This window comes from Drosophila bipectinata, chromosome 3L (genome assembly GCF_030179905.1).
Source record: "Drosophila bipectinata strain 14024-0381.07 chromosome 3L, DbipHiC1v2, whole genome shotgun sequence".
NCBI classification, from domain to species: Eukaryota; Metazoa; Arthropoda; class Insecta; order Diptera; family Drosophilidae; genus Drosophila; species Drosophila bipectinata.
The window spans coordinates 5,339,243-5,362,559 of record NC_091738.1 but is presented as its reverse complement, the minus strand read 5'-3'; the positions used below and the strand labels follow the sequence as shown (position 1 = coordinate 5,362,559).

At 46.2% G+C, this 23,317-nt stretch overlaps 2 protein-coding genes across 2 annotated transcripts in view; both read left to right on the top strand.

The window, feature by feature from the left end:
• LOC108127714 (uncharacterized) overlaps positions 1–13,438 on the top strand; it is a 30,919-nt gene extending 17,481 nt beyond the window's left edge. The window contains exons 2-3 of the mRNA XM_043214214.2: positions 10,741–13,009; positions 13,373–13,438. Coding sequence (XP_043070149.1) covers positions 10,830–12,884 — 2,055 coding nt within the window. The 5' untranslated portion in view covers positions 10,741–10,829 and the 3' untranslated portion in view covers positions 12,885–13,009; positions 13,373–13,438. The remainder of the gene's footprint in view (positions 1–10,740; positions 13,010–13,372) is intronic.
• The window catches only part of Ank2 (Ankyrin 2), a 59,816-nt gene extending 38,436 nt beyond the window's left edge, over positions 1–21,380 (top strand). Inside the window, exons 25-37 of the mRNA XM_070279435.1 lie at positions 48–494; positions 579–1,244; positions 1,329–2,651; positions 2,736–3,401; positions 3,486–4,682; positions 4,767–5,432; positions 5,517–5,963; positions 6,048–10,539; positions 13,373–13,438; positions 13,774–14,187; positions 14,358–14,666; positions 15,144–20,265; positions 20,440–21,380. Of these exons, the coding sequence (XP_070135536.1) occupies positions 48–494; positions 579–1,244; positions 1,329–2,651; positions 2,736–3,401; positions 3,486–4,682; positions 4,767–5,432; positions 5,517–5,963; positions 6,048–10,539; positions 13,373–13,438; positions 13,774–14,187; positions 14,358–14,666; positions 15,144–20,143 (15,693 nt within the window). The 3' untranslated portion in view covers positions 20,144–20,265; positions 20,440–21,380. The remainder of the gene's footprint in view (positions 1–47; positions 495–578; positions 1,245–1,328; positions 2,652–2,735; positions 3,402–3,485; positions 4,683–4,766; positions 5,433–5,516; positions 5,964–6,047; positions 10,540–13,372; positions 13,439–13,773; positions 14,188–14,357; positions 14,667–15,143; positions 20,266–20,439) is intronic.
• The last annotated feature ends 1,937 nt before the right edge of the window (positions 21,381–23,317 follow it).

The window sequence follows — 23,317 nt, the reverse complement described above, 5'->3', positions numbered from 1 at the left end:
TTCAATCAGACGTCAAATCTGTGAGTACGGTCGTATCTGTAACTGACAGTCACGTAACAGACATCAAAGCACCAAGTAAGCCAGAGGAAAAGCCTCAGGGACCCATTGACTCAGTAAAACCAGGTCCGAAAGAATATTCCGATGACGAAAGCGATGAGGACTTTGATGTTCCCAAGCCCCAAGATAAACCAGTTAGTCAGCCATCTCCTTTGATTACTCCTCTAGTCGGTCCTGGGGAAAAATCACCAGTCAAAACTGATGAAAAACCAAAGCCCTATGACTTGAAGGACTCCACTAAGCCTGACGAGAAGCCCAAGGCTCCGATCGTGTCAGAGAAGCCAAGTCCAAAAGAGTATTCCGATGACGAAAGCGATGAAGACTTTGATGTTCCCAAGCCCCAAAACAAACCAGTTAGTCAGCCATCTCCTTTGATTACTCCTTTCATAGGTACTGGCGAAAAATCGCCTGCTAAGGATGATTTCAAGCCTCAATCAATTACGACATTCAATGCAGAAGAAACCTTGACGACTATTCAATCAGACGTCAAATCTGTGAGTACGGTCGTATCTGTAACTGACAGTCACGTAACAGACATCAAAGCACCAAGTAAGCCAGAGGAAAAGCCTCAGGGACCCATTGACTCAGTAAAACCAGGTCCGAAAGAATATTCCGATGACGAAAGCGATGAGGACTTTGATGTTCCCAAGCCCCAAGATAAACCAGTTAGTCAGCCATCTCCTTTGATTACTCCCCTAGTCGGTTCTGGGGAAAAATCACCAGTCAAAACTGATGAAAAACCAAAGCCCTATGACTTGAAGGACTCCACTAAGCCTGACGAGAAGCCCAAGGCTCCGATCGTGTCAGAGAAGCCAAGTCCAAAAGAATATTCCGATGACGAAAGCGATGAAGACTTTGATGTTCCCAAGCCCCAAGATAAACCAGTTAGTCAGCCATCTTCGTTGATTACTCCTCTAGTCGGTCCTGGGGAAAAATCACCAGTCAAAACTGATGAAAAACCGAAACCGATTGACTTGAAGGACTCCACTAAGCCTGACGAAAAGCCCAAGGCTCCGATCGTGTCAGAGAAGCCAAGTCCAAAAGAATATTCCGATGACGAAAGCGATGAGGACTTTGATGTTCCCAAGCCCCAAGACAAACCAGTTAGTCAGCCATCTCCTTTGATTACTCCTTTCATTGGTACTGGCGAGAAATCGCCTGCTAAGGATGATTTCAAGCCTCAATCAATTACGACATTCAAGGCAGAAGAAAGCTTCACGACTATTCAATCAGACGTCAAATCTGTGAGTACGGTCGTATCTGTAACTGACAGTCACGTAACAGACATCAAAGCACCAAGTAAGCCAGAGGAAAAGCCTCAGGGACCCATTGACTCAGTAAAACCAGGTCCGAAAGAATATTCCGATGATGAAAGCGATGAGGACTTTGATGGTCCCAAGCCCCAAGATAAACCAGTTAGTCAGCCATCTCCTTTGATTACTCCTCTAGTCGGTCCTGGGGAAAAATCACCAGTCAAAACTGATGAAAAACCAAAGCCCTTTGACTTGAAGGACTCCACTAAGCCTGACGAGAAGCCCAAGGCTCCGATCGTGTCAGAGAAGCCAAGTCCAAAAGAATATTCCGATGATGAAAGCGATGAGGACTTTGATGGTCCCAAGCCCCAAGATAAACCAGTTAGTCAGCCATCTCCTTTGATTACTCCTCTAGTCGGTCCTGGGGAAAAATCACCAGTCAAAACTGATGAAAAACCGAAACCGATTGACTTGAAGGACTCCACTAAGCCTGACGAAAAGCCCAAGGCTCCGATCGTGTCAGAGAAGCCAAATCCAAAAGAATATTCCGATGACGAAAGCGATGGAGACTTTGATGTTCCCAAGCCCCAAGATAAACCAGTTAGTCAGCCATCTTCGTTGATTACTCCTCTAGTCGGTCCTGGGGAAAAATCACCAGTCAAAACTGATGAAAAACCGAAACCGATTGACTTGAAGGACTCCACTAAGCCTGACGAAAAGCCCAAGGCTCCGATCGTGTCAGAGAAGCCAAATCCAAAAGAATATTCCGATGACGAAAGCGATCAGGACTTTGATGTTCCCAAGCCCCAAGATAAAGCAGTTAGTCAGCCATCTTCGTTGATTACTCCTCTAGTCGGTCCTGGGGAAAAATCACCAGTCAAAACTGATGAAAAACCGAAACCGATTGACTTGAAGGACTCCACTAAGCCTGACGAAAAGCCCAAGGCTCCGATCGTGTCAGAGAAGCCAAGTCCAAAAGAGTATTCCGATGACGAAAGCGATGAAGACTTTGATGTTCCCAAGCCCCAAGATAAACCAGTTAGTCAGCCATCTTCGTTGATTACTCCTCTAGTCGGTCCTGGGGAAAAATCACCAGTCAAAACTGATGAAAAACCGAAACCGATTGACTTGAAGGACTCCACTAAGCCTGACGAAAAGCCCAAGGCTCCGATCGTGTCAGAGAAGCCAAGTCCAAAAGAGTATTCCGATGACGAAAGCGATGAGGACTTTGATGTTCCCAAGCCCAAAGACAAACCAGTTAGTCAGCCATCTCCTTTGATTACTCCTTTCATTGGTACTGGCGAGAAATCGCCTGCTAAGGATGAATTCAAGCCTCAATCAATTACGACATTCAAGGCAGAAGAAAGCTTCACGACTATTCAATCAGACGTCAAATCTGTGAGTACGGTCGTATCTGTAACTGACAGTCACGTAACAGACATCAAAGCACCAAGTAAGCCAGAGGAAAAGCCTCAGGGACCCATTGACTCAGTAAAACCAGGTCCGAAAGAATATTCCGATGATGAAAGCGATGGGGACTTTGATGGTCCCAAGCCCCAAGATAAACCAGTTAGTCAGCCATCTCCTTTGATTACTCCTCTAGTCGGTCCTGGGGAAAAATCACCAGTCAAAACTGATGAAAAACCAAAGCCCTTTGACTTGAAGGACTCCACTAAGCCTGACGAGAAGCCCAAGGCTCCGATCGTGTCAGAGAAGCCAAGTCCAAAAGAATATTCCGATGACGAAAGCGATGAAGACTTTGATGTTCCCAAGCCCCAAGATAAACCAGTTAGTCAGCCATCTTCGTTGATTACTCCTCTAGTCGGTCCTGGGGAAAAATCACCAGTCAAAACTGATGAAAAACCGAAACCGATTGACTTGAAGGACTCCACTAAGCCTGACGAAAAGCCCAAGGCTCCGATCGTGTCAGAGAAGCCAAGTCCAAAAGAATATTCCGATGACGAAAGCGATGAGGACTTTGATGTTCCCAAGCCCCAAGACAAACCAGTTAGTCAGCCATCTCCTTTGATTACTCCTTTCATTGGTACTGGCGAGAAATCGCCTGCTAAGGATGATTTCAAGCCTCAATCAATTACGACATTCAAGGCAGAAGAAACCTTGACGACTATTCAATCAGACGTCAAATCTGTGAGTACGGTCGTATCTGTAACTGACAGTCACGTAACAGACATCAAAGCACCAAGTAAGCCAGAGGAAAAGCCTCAGGGACCCATTGACTCAGTAAAACCAGGTCCGAAAGAATATTCCGATGACGAAAGCGATGAGGACTTTTATGTTCCCAAGCCCCAAGATAAACCAGTCAGTCAGCCATCTCCTTTGATTACTCCTCTAGTCGGTCCTGGGGAAAAATCACCAGTCAAAACTGATGAAAAACCGAAACCGATTGACTTGAAGGACTCCACTAAGCCTGACGAAAAGCCCAAGGCTCCGATCGTGTCAGAGAAGCCAAGTCCAAAAGAATATTCCGATGACGAAAGCGATGAGGACGTTGATGTTCCCAAGCCCCAAGATAAACCAGTCAGTCAGCCATCTCCTTTGATTACTCCTCTAGTCGGTCCTGGGGAAAAATCACCAGTCAAAACTGATGAAAAACCGAAACCGATTGACTTGAAGGACTCCACTAAGCCTGACGAAAAGCCCAAGGCTCCGATCGTGTCAGAGAAGCCAAGTCCAAAAGAATATTCCGATGGCGAAAGCGATGAGGACTTTGATGTTCCCAAGCCCCAAGACAAACCAGTTAGTCAGCCATCTCCTTTGATTACTCCTTTCATTGGTACTGGCGAAAAATCGCCTGCTAAAGATGATTTCAAGCCTCAATCAATTACGACATTCAAGGCAGAAGAAACCTTGACGACTATTCAATCAGACGTCAAATCTGTGAGTACGGTCGTATCTGTAACTGACAGTCACGTAACAGACATCAAAGCACCAAGTAAGCCAGAGGAAAAGCCTCAGGGACCCATTGACTCAGTAAAACCAGGTCCGAAAGAATATTCCGATGATGAAAGCGATGAGGACTTTGATGGTCCCAAGCCCCAAGATAAACCAGTTAGTCAGCCATCTCCTTTGATTACTCCTCTAGTCGGTCCTGGGGAAAAATCACCAGTCAAAACTGATGAAAAACCAAAGCCCTTTGACTTGAAGGACTCCACTAAGCCTGACGAAAAGCCCAAGGCTCCGATCGTGTCAGAGAAGCCAAGTCCAAAAGAGTATTCCGATGACGAAAGCGATGAGGACTTTGATGTTCCCAAGCCCCAAGACAAACCAGTTAGTCAGCCATCTCCTTTGATTACTCCTTTCATTGGTACTGGCGAAAAATCGCCTGCTAAAGATGATTTCAAGCCTCAATCAATTACGACATTCAAGGCAGAAGAAACCTTGACGACTATTCAATCAGACGTCAAATCTGTGAGTACGGTCGTATCTGTAACTGACAGTCACGTAACAGACATCAAAGCACCAAGTAAGCCAGAGGAAAAGCCCCAGGGACCCATTGACTCAGTAAAACCAGGTCCGAAAGAATATTCCGATGATGAAAGCGATGAGGACTTTGATGGTCCCAAGCCCCAAGATAAACCAGTTAGTCAGCCATCTCCTTTGATTACTCCTCTAGTCGGTCCTGGGGAAAAATCACCAGTCAAAACTGATGAAAAACCAAAGCCCTTTGACTTGAAGGACTCCACTAAGCCTGACGGGAAGCCCAAGGCTCCGATCGTGTCAGAGAAGCCAAGTCCAAAAGAATATTCCGATGACGAAAGCGATGAAGACTTTGATGTTCCCAAGCCCCAAGATAAACCAGTTAGTCAGCCATCTTCGTTGATTACTCCTCTAGTCGGTCCTGGGGAAAAATCACCAGTCAAAACTGATGAAAAACCGAAACCGATTGACTTGAAGGACTCCACTAAGCCTGACGAAAAGCCCAAGGCTCCGATCGTGTCAGAGAAGCCAAGTCCAAAAGAATATTCCGATGACGAAAGCGATGAGGCCTTTAATGTTCCCAAGCCCCAAGACAAACCAGTTAGTCAGCCATCTCCTTTGATTACTCCTTTCATTGGTACTGGCGAAAAATCGCCTGCTAAGGATGATTTCAAGCCTCAATCAATTACGACATTCAAGGCAGAAGAAACCTTGACGACTATTCAATCAGACGTCAAATCTGTGAGTACGGTCGTATCTGTAACTGACAGTCACGTAACAGACATCAAAGCACCAAGTAAGCCAGAGGAAAAGCCTCAGGGACCCATTGACTCAGTAAAACCAGGTCCGAAAGAATATTCCGATGACGAAAGCGATGAGGACTTTGATGTTTCCAAGCCCCAAGATAAACCAGTTAGTCAGCCATCTTCTTTGATTACTCCTCTAGTCGGTCCTGGGGAAAAATCACCAGTCAAAACTGATGAAAAACCAAAGCCCATTGACTTGAAGGACTCCACTAAGCCTGACGAAAAGCCCAGGGCTCCGATCGTGTCAGAGAAGCCAAGTCCAAAAGAGTATTCCGATGACGAAAGCGATGAAGACTTTGATGTTCCCAAGCCCCAAGACAAACCAGTTAGTCAGCCATCTCCTTTGATTACTCCTTTCATTGGTACTGGCGAAAAATCGCCTGCTAAGGATGATTTCAAGCCTCAATCAATTACGACATTCAAGGCAGAAGAAAGCTTCACGACTATTCAATCAGACGTCAAATCTGTGAGTACGGTCGTATCTGTAACTGACAGTCACGTAACAGACATCAAAGCACCAAGTAAGCCAGAGGAAAAGCCTCAGGGACCCATTGACTCAGTAAAACCAGGTCCGAAAGAATATTCCGATGACGAAAGCGATGAGGACTTTGATGTTTCCAAGCCCCAAGATAAACCAGTTAGTCAGCCATCTTCTTTGATTACTCCTCTAGTCGGTCCTGGGGAAAAATCACCAGTCAAAACTGATGAAAAACCAAAGCCCATTGACTTGAAGGACTCCACTAAGCCTGACGAAAAGCCCAAGGCTCCGATCGTGTCAGAGAAGCCAAGTCCAAAAGAGTATTCCGATGACGAAAGCGATGAGGACTTTGATGTTCCCAAGCCCCAAGATAAACCAGTTAGTCAGCCATCTTCTTTGATTACTCCTCTAGTCGGTCCTGGGGAAAAATCACCAGTCAAAACTGATGAAAAACCGAAACCGATTGACTTGAAGGACTCCACTAAGCCTGACGAAAAGCCCAAGGCTCCGATCGTGTCAGAGAAGCCAAGTCCAAAAGAGTATTCCGATGACGAAAGCGATGAAGACTTTGATGTTCCCAAGCCCCAAGACAAACCAGTTAGTCAGCCATCTCCTTTGATTACTCCTTTCATTGGTACTGGCGAAAAATCGCCTGCTAAGGATGATTTCAAGCCTCAATCAATTACGACATTCAAGGCAGAAGAAAGCTTCACGACTATTCAATCAGACGTCAAATCTGTGAGTACGGTCGTATCTGTAACTGACAGTCACGTAACAGACATCAAAGCACCAAGTAAGCCAGAGAAAAAGCCTCAGGGACCCATTGACTCAGTAAAACCAGGTCCGAAAGAATATTCCGATGACGAAAGCGATGAGGACTTTGATGTTCCCAAGCCCCAAGATAAACCAGTTAGTCAGCCATCTTCTTTGATTACTCCTCTAGTCGGTCCTGGGGAAAAATCACCAGTCAAAACTGATGAAAAACCGAAACCGATTGACTTGAAGGACTCCACTAAGCCTGACGAGAAGCCCAAGGCTCCGATCGTGTCAGAGAAGCCAAGTCCAAGAGAGTATTCCGATGACGAAAGCGATGAAGACTTTGATGTTCCCAAGCCCCAAGATAAATCAGTTAGTCAGCCATCTACTTTGATTACTCCTTTTACTGGCGAAAAATCGCCTGCTAAGGATGATTTCAAGACTCAATCAATTACGACATTCAAGGCAGAAGAAAGCTTCACGACTATTCAATCAGACGTCAAATCTGTGAGTACGGTCGTATCTGTAACTGACAGTCACGTAACAGACATCAAAGCACCAAGTAAGCCAGAGAAAAAGCCTCAGGGACCCATTGACTCAGTAAAACCAGGTCCGAAAGAATATTCCGATGACGAAAGCGATGAGGACTTTGATGTTCCCAAGCCCCAAGATAAACCAGTTAGTCAGCCATCTTCTTTGATTACTCCTCTAGTCGGTCCTGGGGAAAAATCACCAGTCAAAACTGATGAAAAACCGAAACCGATTGACTTGAAGGACTCCACTAAGCCTGACGAAAAGCCCAAGGCTCCGATCGTGTCAGAGAAGCCAAGTCCAAAAGAGTATTCCGATGACGAAAGCGATGAAGACTTTGATGTTCCCAAGCCCCAAGACAAACCAGTTAGTCAGCCATCTCCTTTGATTACTCCTTTCATTGGTACTGGCGAAAAATCGCCTGCTAAGGATGATTTCAAGCCTCAATCAATTACGATATTCAATGCAGAAGAAACCTTGACGACTATTCAATCAGACGTCAAATCTGTGAGTACGGTCATATCTGTAACTGACAGTCACGTAACAGACATCAAAGCACCAAGTAAGCCAGAGGAAAAGCCTCAGGGTCCCATTGACTCAGTAAAGCTTAGTGAAGAAGAGTATACCGATGAAGGTGTGGGAATTCCAAAGGGCCAAGAAAAACCAGTTCATGAGGGTTCTGTAGCTGAGGGAATGAAAGAAATGTATTCTAGTTATGATGAAAATAGATCTGTGCAGCAAATTGTAGAGGACACTCTGAAAGCTGGCGACGCTGAGGTACAAAAGATTGTTGACGAAACCCTTAAAAGTGCTCAACAGTTAAAAAAACTGGACAGCTTGAGGGAGCAATTAGTTGACACTGACGACGATCGTTCGGTGGAGCAAATAGTTGAAGAAACTTTGAGAAGTGCCAAGTTAAAACCTTGTTCTTCTGAGAAGAATCAAATTAGGGAGGTTGATTCCGACAAGAAGCAGATTAAGGAGGTTGAGAAAGAGGAAAGTAAAGAAAGTCGTCCCGTGGCCTACTTTGTAAAATTGGATGAACAAAAGAGTAGTGTTTCTATTAAGAAACCAACTAAGAAATCTGAAGAAAAAAGCGAAATAAAGTCCGAATCAAGAAAAGTTGTGAGGGAAACTGTTTCAAAATCAAATCTAAAGGTTTCGCAGAAGAAAAAAATAGTTAGTGAAAAGGAAAAATCTAAGAGTGATTCTAAATCTGTACCTAGTGTTCAAGCAAAGCCTAAAGCAACCTCTGGGGAGAAGAATATAATTAGGAAAACATCGGCTACCAGCAAACCCAAATTGACAGCTAAAACAGAGTCTAGACGATCAGTAACAAGCTCAACATCAACCACCACTAGTTCAGCTTCCGCTACTAGTCGAGTAATAAGTGAACTGCATTTCGAAAGATCTGCTAGCCCAGCATCTAGTTCAATATTCTATGAGAGTCATCCGCAGGGCGACAACAGCCGTTCCACCACCCCCAGACCTAGGGTTAAGACTGACGTAACGCGAATTCCATACAATGCCTCTGTCCGTTCCTTCAGTCCCCAACCTCAGACCAAAACTACTAAGACAGCAAAAACCACTGTAAAACAAACAAAGTCAACTGCCACTCGATCTACCAAAGAGCTTACTATTAAAAGTTCCAAGAAGACTGAGAAAACTGGCAGCCAGGAGAACGTTGATACTAAGCGAACGAAAACACCGACTCCGTCTGCTACCCACAGATATATGCAACCCACCCTGGCCCACAACATGCGCTACGGTTTGAGTGGCGAAGGCGAGATTGGCCAAAGCGTAGCGCCGGCTCAGCCAAAGTCACCAGCCCCACCTAAATCGCCCGCCCCGGGCCTCACTAAAATTACTTACAGAACTACGACAAGTGCCTTGACAAAGTCCAAATCCGTGGATCCAAAACAAAAGAAACAATTAGATGAAAAGACACCGACCCAACCCCAATCACAGATACAGATCAAAAGAGGTTCACAGAGCGATAGCAAGGAATCCCTGAAGAGCACAGAGCGCCTTTATAAGCGACAGATATCCAAGGAAAATAAGCTAACAAACGTGATAGGCTCCAAGAGCCAAGAAACCAAAAGCATGAAGACACAATCAGTTACTGCATCCAAGACACTAGCCTACAGAACTTCCATAGAAACCGACAACAAGCTTCTGAAAAAATCCACAGCCACTATACAGCGCACTAAAGTTCCGATTAGCGTGTCTTCCAGTTCAAGGACTGTAACCAAGCAAAGCAAAAGTGATGACACCGACAAGCGACCTCAGGTAGACAATAAGAAACCAGTTAGACGAACGACAGCCAAAGCCAGTGAAGCAAGTGGCGCACCCTCTGCGATCAGCAAGTCCATGCAGAGTTCTATGGAGCCGAAGCTTCAAAAGAAGATGAAGGACTCGATAAACGAGTCCAGTTCGGTAACGAACTCAAACTCCGGAAGTGGCAGTACCAGCGCCAGTGGATCCTCAAACAGCACTCGGCGGAGCGTTCGATCGGTGAGCACGGTCAGCCGGAAGACGGACAAGGAGCTGACCAACATCCGGCGCGCAGCAGGAGGTGTAGCGTCCACGTCCACAGTGCGAGTTCATAGGGAACCGACGGCTACCACCAGCGCTGTTAGCACCGTACACATTGACGACGACTGTGAGGTGATAACCATACGCTCCATTAAATCAAGCGATAGTACAAAAAGTTCTAACTCATCATCCTCCGGTAGCGGCAGCAACAGTCGCAAAGTGCTTACCAGCGAGGTATTCACTAAGACCTTTGGCCCCGACAAGCCACTCGAAGTGGTCTACCGCCAGCCCGAGTTCGATGTAGAGCACCACACCATCATGTCTGTCCGCCCACCATCCACCAGTGGCGACCAGCAGCGGTGCCTTAACGAGTTTGATGTCAGCTTCATCGACACCACAGACTCCAGTCTCTCGGACTCGATAGCCCTTCCCATGTTCGGTACCGCCGAACCGGAGCGCCTGTTGGCCGCCAGCCCCGGCTCGCCCAAGCCAACCCGCAGCCCGTTGGCCCTCATTGAAGAGACATTACGCCGCCAGCAACACCATCATCACCATCCCCAGCAGCACCTCCATAGCGGCGTTGCTGTGGCTGGTGCCGCTGCCCTTGATAGCTCGCTGCCGATGCCCGGTATGGGTGGTGAGAGTCAACGGGAGACGGAGGTGGAAAAGATTAATACAACAAAAGGTAAATATGGTAATGCTTTTAATGACATACATACATATATGTTAGGTAACTAGCACATGGATAAAGTCTCTCTTAAGATTAGCTTAGTTACGATACCCATCATATTCAGGAATTAGTTATTAAATGCAACTTTTCTATTGATATGCTTAATTATATGACTTACTTTACTTAACCTAACTCTAACTTGTTTTCCATAAATAGCAAACACGAATAACTAAAACCGTCAAAACAAAGCCTTAATATACACCACTACTACTATTACTACAAACCCACCAAACTTACCCATCAAAATGTCCAACAAACTCCCAACTATATCCGTAACTGCCGACAAGCATTCAGCTCAATCCGATCTATCATCCTCATCGTCCTCCCATGATACCGACAGCAATGACATGGACTACGGTCGCGATGGCGCCGGCGGAGTGACCGATGTGGAGGACTTTGACAGTCAGGCGGAGGTGTTGAAGCCACACTCCCGGCGGGGCTCGGGATCCGTAAAGCCCAAAGCCGAGCCCAAACCAAACACAGGCGATGTGACCGATGTGGAGGACTACGATACAGAATCTGAGGATGAAGAGAAGAGCACGGCCTACCCTGAACTGAAGTTGTCGCTGAGGGAGTTTCTTCAGCAGGGATTGCAGAACCAGGAAGCCGTCGACAACGATGCCAAGGAGAGCTGTGAAATAAAAGCTGGAGACTTCGTGCAAGCACAAAACCTGAATGGCTTGGCCGACTATCTGACAGACTGCGAGGACTACGACACCGACTCCGAGGTAGAGCATGGCTACGAGAAATCAGTGTGTGTGGACTTGGACCACGCTGTTGGCGATCAGGGACGCGTTAACATAGCCGATGGAGAAAAGAACCAGGACGACTCGGACCAGTACGAGGACGTGTCCGTGATAAGCGACATCAGTGACCTGGCCTCGGCCATGTCCGAATGCACCGGCGTGGGCATTCGTGGAATGTCCGAGGATGAGGTGCTGGAGGTGTCCGACAGCGGACATGAGGAGGTTTGCCAGATAGCCTGCTCAGGCAGCGAGTCGGAGCAAGAGGGTGCCGCTGGGTGGAGCCACAGTGTAAGTGAGTCCAGTTTTCCAGCTATAGATGTGGCCTTTGTGAGCGCCAGTGGCCAGCCTCGCCGCAACTCCAAGTCCAGTATGCCCATGCCGGGACAAAAATATTTCCTTCAACCGGCTGCTAGAAACGATGAGGTGTTAACCGATGTGGAGGGCATAGATGACTCGGCTGCTGAGGATAGTTTTGACAACGAGGAGGAGGACGAGCAACCCATACCCCGCGCCATCATTTTGGCATCTGGAGATGACGGCACTTGTGTCACTGACGTGGAGGACATGTTCTGTGAGGACTCGTCCTTAACCAGCAGCATACCAGAAGTGAAGACTGTTTCCCACGAAGCCCTGCCGCTGCCACATCGTGAGGTGGTGGAGCTTAAAGAGGACAAGTACGGGGATACTATTACCAACGTCATGCCAATGGATAAAAATTACGAGTTCGGTATCTACAACCACCTAAAGGACGCCATCCACACCGATTCTGAGGACTACTCGTGCGCTGATGAATGGAGCCTGCAGCACTCTCTGGCCGATGATGCCGCAATGGGTGGCAGTCTCATTGAAAACGAAGTGATCGTGTCCAACGAATTGCTGAAACAGCAGCAAAATAAACGCCTGGAAGTCCAGTCCAATGCAGAGTCAGTCACAGATGTGGAGGAAATCTTTGTGGCCGGTACAAATCGGCGCAAGAAGTTGAAGGCTCGCACCCCCAGCAAAGGCAAAAACAAGCTACTTGACATCACCAAAGGTAAGGAGGATGGAGTGACCGATGTCGAGGACATGGATTTGAGCGAGTGTGGTCTGCCGCCAGGAGTCAAGAGAGTGGAGCAACTAAAGCAACAGGCCAAGGAGAAAGTCTCCGACGCCGAGGATGCATCCACCGACGATGTCTCTGATATGTCGGAAGCCTCTGATGCCTTGCCGCCGTCAACATGCGATAAGTCCAGCTCCAAGATCAAGCTTCCACCGCTTCACTTGAGATTGCTGAAGGACGATATTGTTAACCAACAGCATACAGATGTGGAAGACGTGCAGTGCCCTTCTGAGGCGGAGGATGCCCTAGAACCGCCACCAGTGCCGGTGGCCAACAGCAATAGCAAGGAGCTAAACGACATGCTGAACGAGAGCTATACGGTGGTGCATGAGAAGACCGGGAGGATCTTCAACAGCGAGGCCGAGAAGCTACACATAAAAGGCATGATCAGAGATGCCCATACCGACGTTGAGTATGTTGAGTCCGACGAGTCAGCCGCTAGGGGAGGCAACTAGTCTTCTTTTCGGGTTCTGATCCATTCCGATATTAGTCGGTACCCAGCTGTTGCCAAACGAAATCTCAACAATAGTTCTTAAGTGTTCATAGATACGAAAACCCAACACACACACTCAAGCATTTTGTAAGTAAAGCCAACAATTATCAAGCATTTTCGTTACCACAATCAAAGCAGCAAAAAGCCTTAAATCTACTCACATCGTTCCCATATACAATACCTAACCCCCTGTGCCCCTGTCATACTAACTAATTTTTACTATCACCTACTAGGCGTCGTTTAACTAACATCCACACCGTTACTTCTTACTGTACTCGATACTAACCGAAATGTTATTTGGAATCCATTTTGTTCGTTCTTGGTTCGAATGTCTGTAAATCATTCATTATCATTTCGTTAGTAGCGTAATCTAACGTAGTCCTAGGTCCACTTTTTTGTTCATTTCCAGCATATATTGCAAGCCACTAACCTCTTAAATGTTTATTGCAGAAACCCTTCAAGAGAAACATATTGAACAACCCAAACTGGATGCCGCAAAGATCTCAACAGAAATTGGTATGTCCTTGATCGTAAACGCCAGCTTTTCATAGTGCTCGTTAGTCATAACGCTTCATTAGATTGCCAAATTAATTAGTTATTTTATTCGTTCACCAAATGCAATTAAAGCTCATTCGAAATAGTAAAGTCAGCTTCAACCGTATGCGACAGATCTCGATCACATCACCAACCGATATCACCATCATCTGCCAACACTCATTGTCTTGCACATTTCTACTGCCTTTCTCATGATTTCAAAGCTTCTCCTTTCGCTTTCGCCTCGAATCTTTGATCTTACTCTGTTCTATCTGTCCAATTTCTATCTACCAATGAACTGTGCAATTGTCTTCCAGGTGATGTTAAAGTTGGTGGTGGTGATGTAAGTGATGGCGAAGATCTTGTGGCGCGCATTCGCGAAGAAGCCAATATCCTAGTGGATCGCGTGCTCGAAGAGAGTGTCGAGATCATTGAAGGTCACGGTCATCAGGCCAATGGCCAGGAAACCGTTAAGGTGGATTACAACTCAGAAAGTGAGAACTATGCCATTACTTGCGATGACATTGGTGGCGTCGATGTCATCAAATCGCCCACTATTGAGTCCATGTCGGGCAAATCGTTCGACGACAACATGAGTTTCACCGATGAGCACATACATTTACCCATGCATGCCCAAAACACAACCACCTCCACCACGACAACGACTATTACCACTCAGTTCCAACAGCAGCAGGCCCAGGCAGGTGCCACAAGCTCATCAACGGCAAAAGGTAACATACATAATAGAGTCATGCGTTGAGGTAGTCCTACGATAGCTTAGCAGTTAGGATCGTAGCTCGAGCCCAGCAAACTGTACTCCATAATAGTGCTGCTTAGTCCGTTGGCTATAACCAATTTCCTGTATCGTTTGTTCCCATTCCCGTTGTCATGTACCATCTAGAATCAGCTTCTGTGCCCAGTTCCGTGCCGTTAGTACCTAGTCAAGATCAGGCCGACGAGAAGACTGCTATTCGCGAAAGGCGGATCGATCGCAAGATCGAAAAGTTGTTAGATGCGGACATGGAAGATATGAGCGCCAAGTTCGATGAAGCGTTTGAGGCGACGGTGCCCGAAGATGAGATCAGCGCCCTGCAGGGCGATTTCTCCAAGCTCAGCTGGGATGACAGTGTTTCGCCCACAACGAATACCATGGCAGATATAGGCCAGAACCAGATAACGCCCGATAACGATATTAATGATCTTGTCGCAGGTACCTAAAGCAAAAACGATGACCGTACAAAAAAATACAATTTTTCTATTATTTTGCCAATTTATTCCGAGAATATGACATCAAGAACTCTAAAATCTAGATGTATGTGCAGTATTCAGTTTGGTTTATGTTGTCTTAATGCGATGTCGAATCTTAAACGGCGGCCAATAAAGACTTTTGGTTTAAGTTGAGCTCTAATTGCATTTACCTTAATTATCGATTTAGTTTGTACTCATACTAACTCATGTAAAATATGCATGCAATCCTACTCTACCAACATTACTCTATCTCTGCGATCTATCTATCCTATGCTAACATAATACTCGAATGCATTAACCTCTCTATCACTGTAACCTTTATATTTCCTGTTTCTACCTTTGTAATCGTTTGATTGTGTTTCTCTTCCTCATCTTTTGTTGTCTCGACTATCACAACACTTTTAAAATTGCTTTCGTTTTCACACCTATTGTTTTGTAGAAACAGGCGGCGATTTACCGATCTCAAGTGAAACCGAAACTACTCCCGTACCACCGTCGAAAGAATCTGAAACTAAAACCGAAACTGAGCCGGCGGTAGAAACCAATACAATCACTACCACCAGCCATGACACACCCACACCAAAACCACGTGTACTCAAAGCAAGCTCCCCAGTTTCCGAAGGCACCGATAGCACTACCATTCCCGGTCCCGGTCCCGGTCTGGTGTCGAAGCCCGATGCACCGATTGATATTAGTATTGAGCCGTCAGCGCCAGTTCCCAAGCCCCGTGCTCCCATCAAGCACACGGAACCGTTTGAAAATCTGGCGGCCCTAGCCGAGCAGTCCGATAGCATTAGCTTGCGTAGCTTTGACTTCACCGAGGAGCTGTCCAAAACCGACGAGCCCTCCACCGAGATTTCCCTGCGTTCCCAGCTGCGCGACGTGGTCACAACCACCACAACAACCACTGCCTCAGAGGATCACACCGAGAGCTTCGAGCCGACGAGCGAAATTTCAGTGGACGATGCAGATACTGAAAAATCGGAGGGGGCTGAGAAAACCACAAGCTTCTATATTGGAGAGTCCAGTCGTAATGTCATCACCAAAACTACAACAAGATCCGCGAGTGTCACGCCTCAGGAGGAAGAGGCCCAGACCGCTATCGGGATTGACGCCAAGGACGTGTCGCTGATGAAGGAGGTATCCGTGGACTCTGACGAGGCCAATGATGTCTTTAAGGAATATGTCACCATGAAGCCGGACGAACCAGCATCATTGGATAGCAAGATAGCTAGGCAGGGTTCCGAAACGAGAAATGATATTCTGGAATTTGAAAATGCCGACAAAGACAAGACAGGCGAACCGAAACTGTCCAAAGTGACCACCGAAGAGAGCTTGACCACATCGACTGGGTCCAGTGGACGGGCCATCTTAGAAGTGGCGCCTTCCAGCAGCGAGGATCCCGATGAGTCCGGCAAGGAAATCCCAGAAATAGTAAACACAATCTCTGAAAAGACTGCCTCATCAGATAGGTTTGAATTGCCTTTAGAAAAGAGTGAGTGGGAAACGTCGGAAAAGGATATTCCAACCTCCGGTAAGCCAAAAGTAGTGCACTCACCACAACAGGCTCCAGATGCCTCCGTTAAAAGTGAATTAGATGACTCACTGGTCGGTGAGTCTCTTTCCGAGGTTCAGGAACTTCAACAAATACCCCAGAGTGCTGTAAAAAGCGTTATTGAGGATCCGCTGCCAGAGTTTGAATACCACGGCGTGCCCCATGGAGTTGCTACCTCCGCTGAAAGTGAAGACATCTCATCATTCATTGGTATACCAGAATCCAGCATGCTAACATCAACTCTTGATAGCACTCAGCCCCCAGAAGGACTCTTTGACACCACAATTACGGAAACCTTAAACAAGGAAGCAGCCATGGCTCACTACGCCCAGGATGTGTTCGGAAGAGTAGAGAGGCGCGATGATCACGGATCTCTCGGCTTTGTTTCCACTGGAACAGCAGAGGAGCTAAGCTCCATGGAAGATCATATGGCCAAGGAGGAACAAGCTTCCCTGGGATTTATCTCCACAGAGACTGCGGAGGACTTTAGCTCCATGGAAGATTACTATACCGAGAAGCTGGCCACTGCCAGTGTCGTGGCTGAGGAGATAGCTGCTGACAAGTCCATAACCACCAGCACTTTTGAGGAACTAACATCTGACCAGTCCATGAAGCCAGTGGATGTTGTAGTTCATCGGCTGAAGACCGAGTCATCACCAGATTCGACGAACCGCTGGTCCATTCCCGACGTGGATAACTCCAGCTCAAGTGAGAGCTTCCACAAGAGTTTTGACAAGACCCAGAGTAGGCCTCTCTCCTCCGACATGGACAATCTGTTGACCGCCACTGGCACCGGCACCTCCAGCGAATACCAGACCGCCCGCGAATTCACCTCCACTTGCCGAACAGAAGGCACGGAGTATGTGAGTGCCGTGAGCACTTTGGGCAGTAGTAGTTTGGATTCTCAGTCGGAAACCTCCGCTAATTTCGCTAGCATTGATGTGTCTGAGCTTTCGGAGACTCTAGTGGCCTCGTCTGCCGATGCTGATGCATTTGAAGCCGATGAGATCTCAAAACTGAGGGACTTACGAGCCGATGACGAGGATAGCGATGACAGCATAGAAATCCCGGAAGGTAATTATCCGACTAGCGAACAGCAGAGTCTTATGAAGCGCTCCCAGGAGATGATTTTCAAGCCAAAAGCTGAGGAGCCTGTTGAAGTTGAGTCGGTCCAGATCGAGGAGTCTCCCAAGCCCAAAGAAGCGGAACGCACCTGGGGACTGGCATATCCTTTAGAGGACAACAAAGTGGATAGCCCACGGGACAGTGAAAAAGGCGAAGACATCCTTTTGTACCATAGTGATCCGCGTCGTTCCATCGACGAATCCAAGTTGGCTTCAAGCTTGGATGAGGGAAGTATCCTGTCAGTGAGCATGTCGAGTACCTCGAATATTGACACCGTTGTGGAAAACTTTGAGGATATTATCGGATCCGCAGGATCTTCCTCTCTGACCGGCATTGAAGGCTTCCAGTATGGCCATGACGAACATGGCCCATCATCTTCGGTGCCCGAAGATGCCACCTTCGTGCTGGAAATGGAAAGCAAAGAACACTCTCCCCAGGATTCCAATGCCAGTACGCCGCCTGGAGGAGAATCCAAACGACGTGGACACAAAAGAAATGAAAGCATTTCCGGAGATGCTCTGAAGAATCTGGACAAAGAGGTGGCTCTGCTGGGCGAGGGCAAGGAGTCTGAGAGTGAGTCAGACACGGATCCCTATGAGTCTGAATATGCCCGCCAGTTCCGTTCACCCAAAGAGCGGAAGAACAAGAAGAAAAAGCAGGCAGCTGCCGAAATGGATCACAGTGCAGAGTTGGAGAAACGTCCGTTCACCCCGTCCCAGCTAGTGGCAGAGGTAATCGTTGAGGATAGCTTAACCGAGGAGTTGGAGGCCGAGGCCGCCATGATCGAGGAGCGTCGACCATCCCAAAATATGCAGGATTACTCAAATATTCCTGATATCATGGTCACTGAGGATATAAAGTCTCCAATTTTGGAGGAGGAAACCGATGTGTTTCCCGAAAAAACCCTGTACAAGGTCCGCACTGAGGAGGAGCTCCACAAAGCCAGCGATTCATCCGTCTATCAAAAAGCAAAGGCCGAAGAAAAGGAGCAGGACTTTCAGCGACGTGTTCAGGAACAATATCGACAGAAGCTCGAGGAGCTGAAGCGGGCCGAGATCGGAGCCGATTTCGACGACCACAGGGCGCCCGACTCCCCAGACTCCTTTGAAATGGTTGAGCAGCCAGACATCTCAGATGAGTTTGTGATTATCGAGGAGGTGGCCAAGGAAGCCGGAGAGGTGGATCTCGGCGGCAAGAGCATCAAGATAAAGCCAATCAAGTATGAGCAGAAACACGACGAGGACGTCGAGAAAATAATCATAAAATCGGCGCCAGCAGATCCCAAGCTGGGCTCCCAGTTGTACAAGGACGACTTGAACTTTGAGTTCGAAGAGAGTCCGCCGACCGGAGCCAGTAGCAGTAGCGAGCAGCCGGAGGAAAGCGACTCCAGCGACACGGCGGCGGCCAACAAGCGCTGGGTTGAGATGCAGCTGACAGACAACCAGCTGAGGTATCCCTATGATCTGGCCGGAGCCGTTTTGGAGGATATCAAGGAGGAGGATGGCGAGTTTGAGGTGGGCAGCAGCCGCATCAGCAGCTTTAAGGATTCCTTTTCAAGCACGCCTGAGTACGACCTCGCAGCACGCCGCTATCACTCTCGGGGTGAACACGACGACGTATCAATGAGCAGCTTGCAGGAGTTCGAGTCCTTGGAGCAGGCCATCTCACTGGAGAACCGCAATCGAACACACCAGGGATCCACAGACTCCAGCAACGGTAGCTTCACCCGCCGCTACGTGGTGCGTCACAGTGGCAGTGGAACTGCGCCTGGCGACGATGTGTCCATTTCCAGTCTGAAAGAATTCGAGGGCCTAGAGAATGCCTGTATCGAAGCCCATTTGATTGAAATTAAGGCGAGGGAGGAGGCAGCACTGCTCTCCCGCTCCGACGAGTCCAACAAATCGAATGGCAGTGACAAAGGCGCCGCTGGCAATGTGGTGGTCACCAAAGTTACCCGCACGGTAACCCGAACCGATGTTGTGCCCTCCAGTCAGGCGGAGAACATTGAAGCTTTGCTCAAAAAGAAACTGGAGCAGGAGGAAGGAGATACCAAGGTAGTCAAGATCACAGAGGTGACCAGCACCACCACGGATCTGGAGCCAAAGTCGAAGATCGACAGCCAAGACTCCGAGAAGGACAGCATCGACAGCATGGAGATTAGCAAGAGTGGCCAGGACATGATGACCAGCAGCATCGAGAGCTTCGATATATCGAAAGACGCCACCACGAGATCGGACATCGACTCGCTGGAAATCGACAAGCGCCACTCGCGCCAGGAGAGTATCGAATCCTTCGGCGATGAGCAGCTAGATTTAATGACAAAGTTCGTCAGTGGCGGTGGAGTAACGTTGGGCGATGGCCTGACCACCACCACAACCACTACCACCACCAGCACGGATGCCGATGGGCACGAACATACCGTGACGAGAGTGGTTACCACGACGACCACCGTGGGTGGTGGCATTCAGGAGCTGCCGCTGGACGAGAGCGGCATGTCCAAGGACATATCGGTGGATTCGCTGAACTTGTGCGTGGAACAGACCACCAGCTCGGCGGGAACCACAGCCACTTATCAGACCAGTGCGGGAAATTCGCAAATGTCCGGCAGCGTCACCAGCTGCGCATCGAGCACGCTGATGGAGGACTCATTTCCTGGTGTGGGTGGTATGTCGTCGTCACAAATGTCGGCCAGTTTCTGGTCGCACGATGAATCCACGGTGGTCGAGGATGAGGGCCACGACCAAACCAAGAAGCAGTAGGCGCTGGATGAGAGATGATAAGAGATGAGATGAGAATGATATGGGAGAGATGAGTCATGCGTAATCCTATATGAAAATGGGGCTTGAACATGGTGACATGGTGACATAGAATATGTGGCTAGGTAAGCATTTCACGCGGCTTTCTGTTTTACTTTTGATTTTTGTCTTTTCTTGGCCTTCAAATTAAAAGCAGAGCTCAACTTTGACAGAGAAAAGTAATACTCGCCGCCTTTTTTAAAAGCTCCTTCTAAATATTTATTAAATTTTGTATTTTTATTCTTCTACTCTAATTCCAGACAAGTCACACTAAGAATCTATGGAATTTCTGATCTCTCTAGATGGGGACATTCAGCATTCACCGACTCTGAACATCACCGATTTCAAATCGAACAGCAGGAGGGATTTAAAAATTAGCTAATTCGACATTTTTCCATCTCAACACACATTTTTAATGATATTGAAGTGCATACACAAGTTTTTAAATGCAAATATATATATTTTATATATTTAAAAAAAAGAAAACTATAAAATCGCAAATATGAATATGAATATACGGCAAGCATTAGCTGTTCAACGCATTTTCTCATTGGCTTTAATGTTTAAAATTTAAATGATATTGCAAAAAACAAAAACTCAGAAGTAACAAAATAAAACAAGAAAATGTTTTTTGCTAGAACGATGTAATGGAATACACCTTTGCTTTTAATTTGATGTAGTTATTATATATGTATATGTACGAAGGATATTTATTATTAAATGAATCGCTTATTATTGTAGTTTAATTTAAGCAATTATACAAGCGCATGTGTAAAAGGGGACGTAATGAAATAGTCGAAGCCTGGAAAGTGAAATGCTTTTAAAGTCTCATTTTTTTACAAGACCAAGCAAATTTTTAAGCTTGCATATTTTAACAGTGGAATATACATAAATATACAATCCGAACAACAGCGTATAGATCAAATTTAAAGAATATACATTAAAGATATTAAATTTATTCACATAGAGCTACCACATACATCCATCAAGTGTAACGCTAAGTTTCGTAATGCACATCCTGTGTACGAGTATTCGTTAAAATGCCTATTTATTGAAAGGGTTTAGCATCACCACTCTTATGGGATATAAATAAAATAATATTTGTGTTAAAAACATACAAGAAATATTACAAAAAAAAAAATGACATTATTGTATTGTAAACCACACGCGTATGAATAACCAAATAAAATGCTTAATACAACTTTGAATTTGACTTATTATTAATAATGTGGAGCTCTCCATAATGATATCATCTGTCCAGGATTCTGAGCGAGCGTTCCGCTCCAGCAGTATGTTCCATCTATCTGGTGATCATCACCAAGGATCCCTTGTAAATGGGGATTTCCCCTATAGGGTCCACAGGGATAGCTGTATCTTTCCCAATTCTCATCCGATTCTCAAGCGGAGTACCTTAAACGATTTCTAGATCGATTCTCCATCATTCTGCATCAAAATCCTGAGACAACATATTTTTTAAATTTTTTGTCCATTTTTCGTGATGGGATCCCTTGTAAATGGGGATTTCCCCTATAGGGTCTACAGGGATAGCTGTATCTTTCCCGATTCTCATCCGATTCTCAAGCGGAGTACCTTAAACGATTTCTAGATCGATTCTCCATCATTCTGCATCAAAATCCTGAGACGAAATATTTTTTTAATTTTTTGTCCATTTTTCGTGATGGGATCCCATGAAAATGGGATTTTCCCCTATAGGGTCCACAGGGATGGCTGTATCTTTCCCAATTCGCATCCGATTCTCAAGCGGAGTACCTTAAACGATTTCTACATTGATTCTCCATCATTCTGCATCAAAATCCTGAGACGAAATATTTTTTTAATTTTTTGTCCATTTTTCGTGATGGGATCCCTTGAAAATGGGGTTTTCCCCTATAGGGTCCACAGGGATGGCTATATCTTTCCCAATTCTCATCCGATTCTCAAGCGGAGTACCTTAAACGATTTCTAGATCGATTCTCCATCATTCTGCATCAAAATCCTGAGACAAAATATTTTTTAAATTTTTTGTCCATTTTTCGTGATGGGATCCCTTGAAAATGGGGTTTTCCCCTATAGCGTCCACAGGGATGGCTGTATCTTTCCCAATTCTCATCCGATTCTCAAGCGGAGTACCTTAAACGATTTCTAAAACGATTCTCCATCATTCTGCATCAAAATCCTGAAACAAAATATTTTTAAAATTTTTTGTCCATTTTTCGTGAGGGATCCCTTGAAAATGGGGTTTTCCTATAGACCCTATAGGGTCCACAGGGATGTCTGTATCTTTAACAATGCTCATCCGATTCTCAAGCGGAGTACCTTAAACGATTTCTGTATCGATTCTCCATCATTCTGCATCAAAATCCTGAGACAAAATATTTTTTAAATTTTTTGTCCATTTTTCGTGATGGGATCCCTTGAAAATGGGGTTTTCCCCTATAGCGTCCACAGGGATGGCTGTATCTTTCCCAATTCTCATCCGATTCTCAAGCGGAGTACCTTAAACGATTTCTAAAACGATTCTCCATCATTCTGCATCAAAATCATGAGACAAAATACTTTTTAAATTTTTTGTCCATTTTTCGTGAGGGATCCCTTGAAAATGGGGTTTTCCTATAGACCCTATAGGGCCCACAGGGATGTCTGTATCTTTAACAATGCTCATCCGATTCTCAAGCGGAGTACCTTAAACGATTTCTAGATCGATTCTCCATCATTCTGCATCAAAATCCTGAGACAAAATATTTTTTAAATTTTTTGTCCATTTTTCGTGATGGGATCCCTTGAAAATGGGGTTTTCCCCTATAGGGTCCACAGGGATGGCTATATCTTTCCCAATTCTCATCCGATTCTCAAGCGGAGTACCTTAAACGATTTCTGTATCGATTCTCCATCATTCTGCATCAAAATCCTGAGACGAAATATTTTTTAAATTTTTTGTCCATTTTTCGTGAGGGATCCCTTGAAAATGGGGTTTTCCTATAGACCCTATAGGGCCCACAGGGATGTCTGTATCTTTAACAATGCTCATCCGATTCTCAAGCGGAGTACCTTAAACGATTTCTAGATCGATTCTCCATCATTCTGCATCAAAATCCTGAGACAAAATATTTTTTAAATTTTTTGTCCATTTTTCGTGAT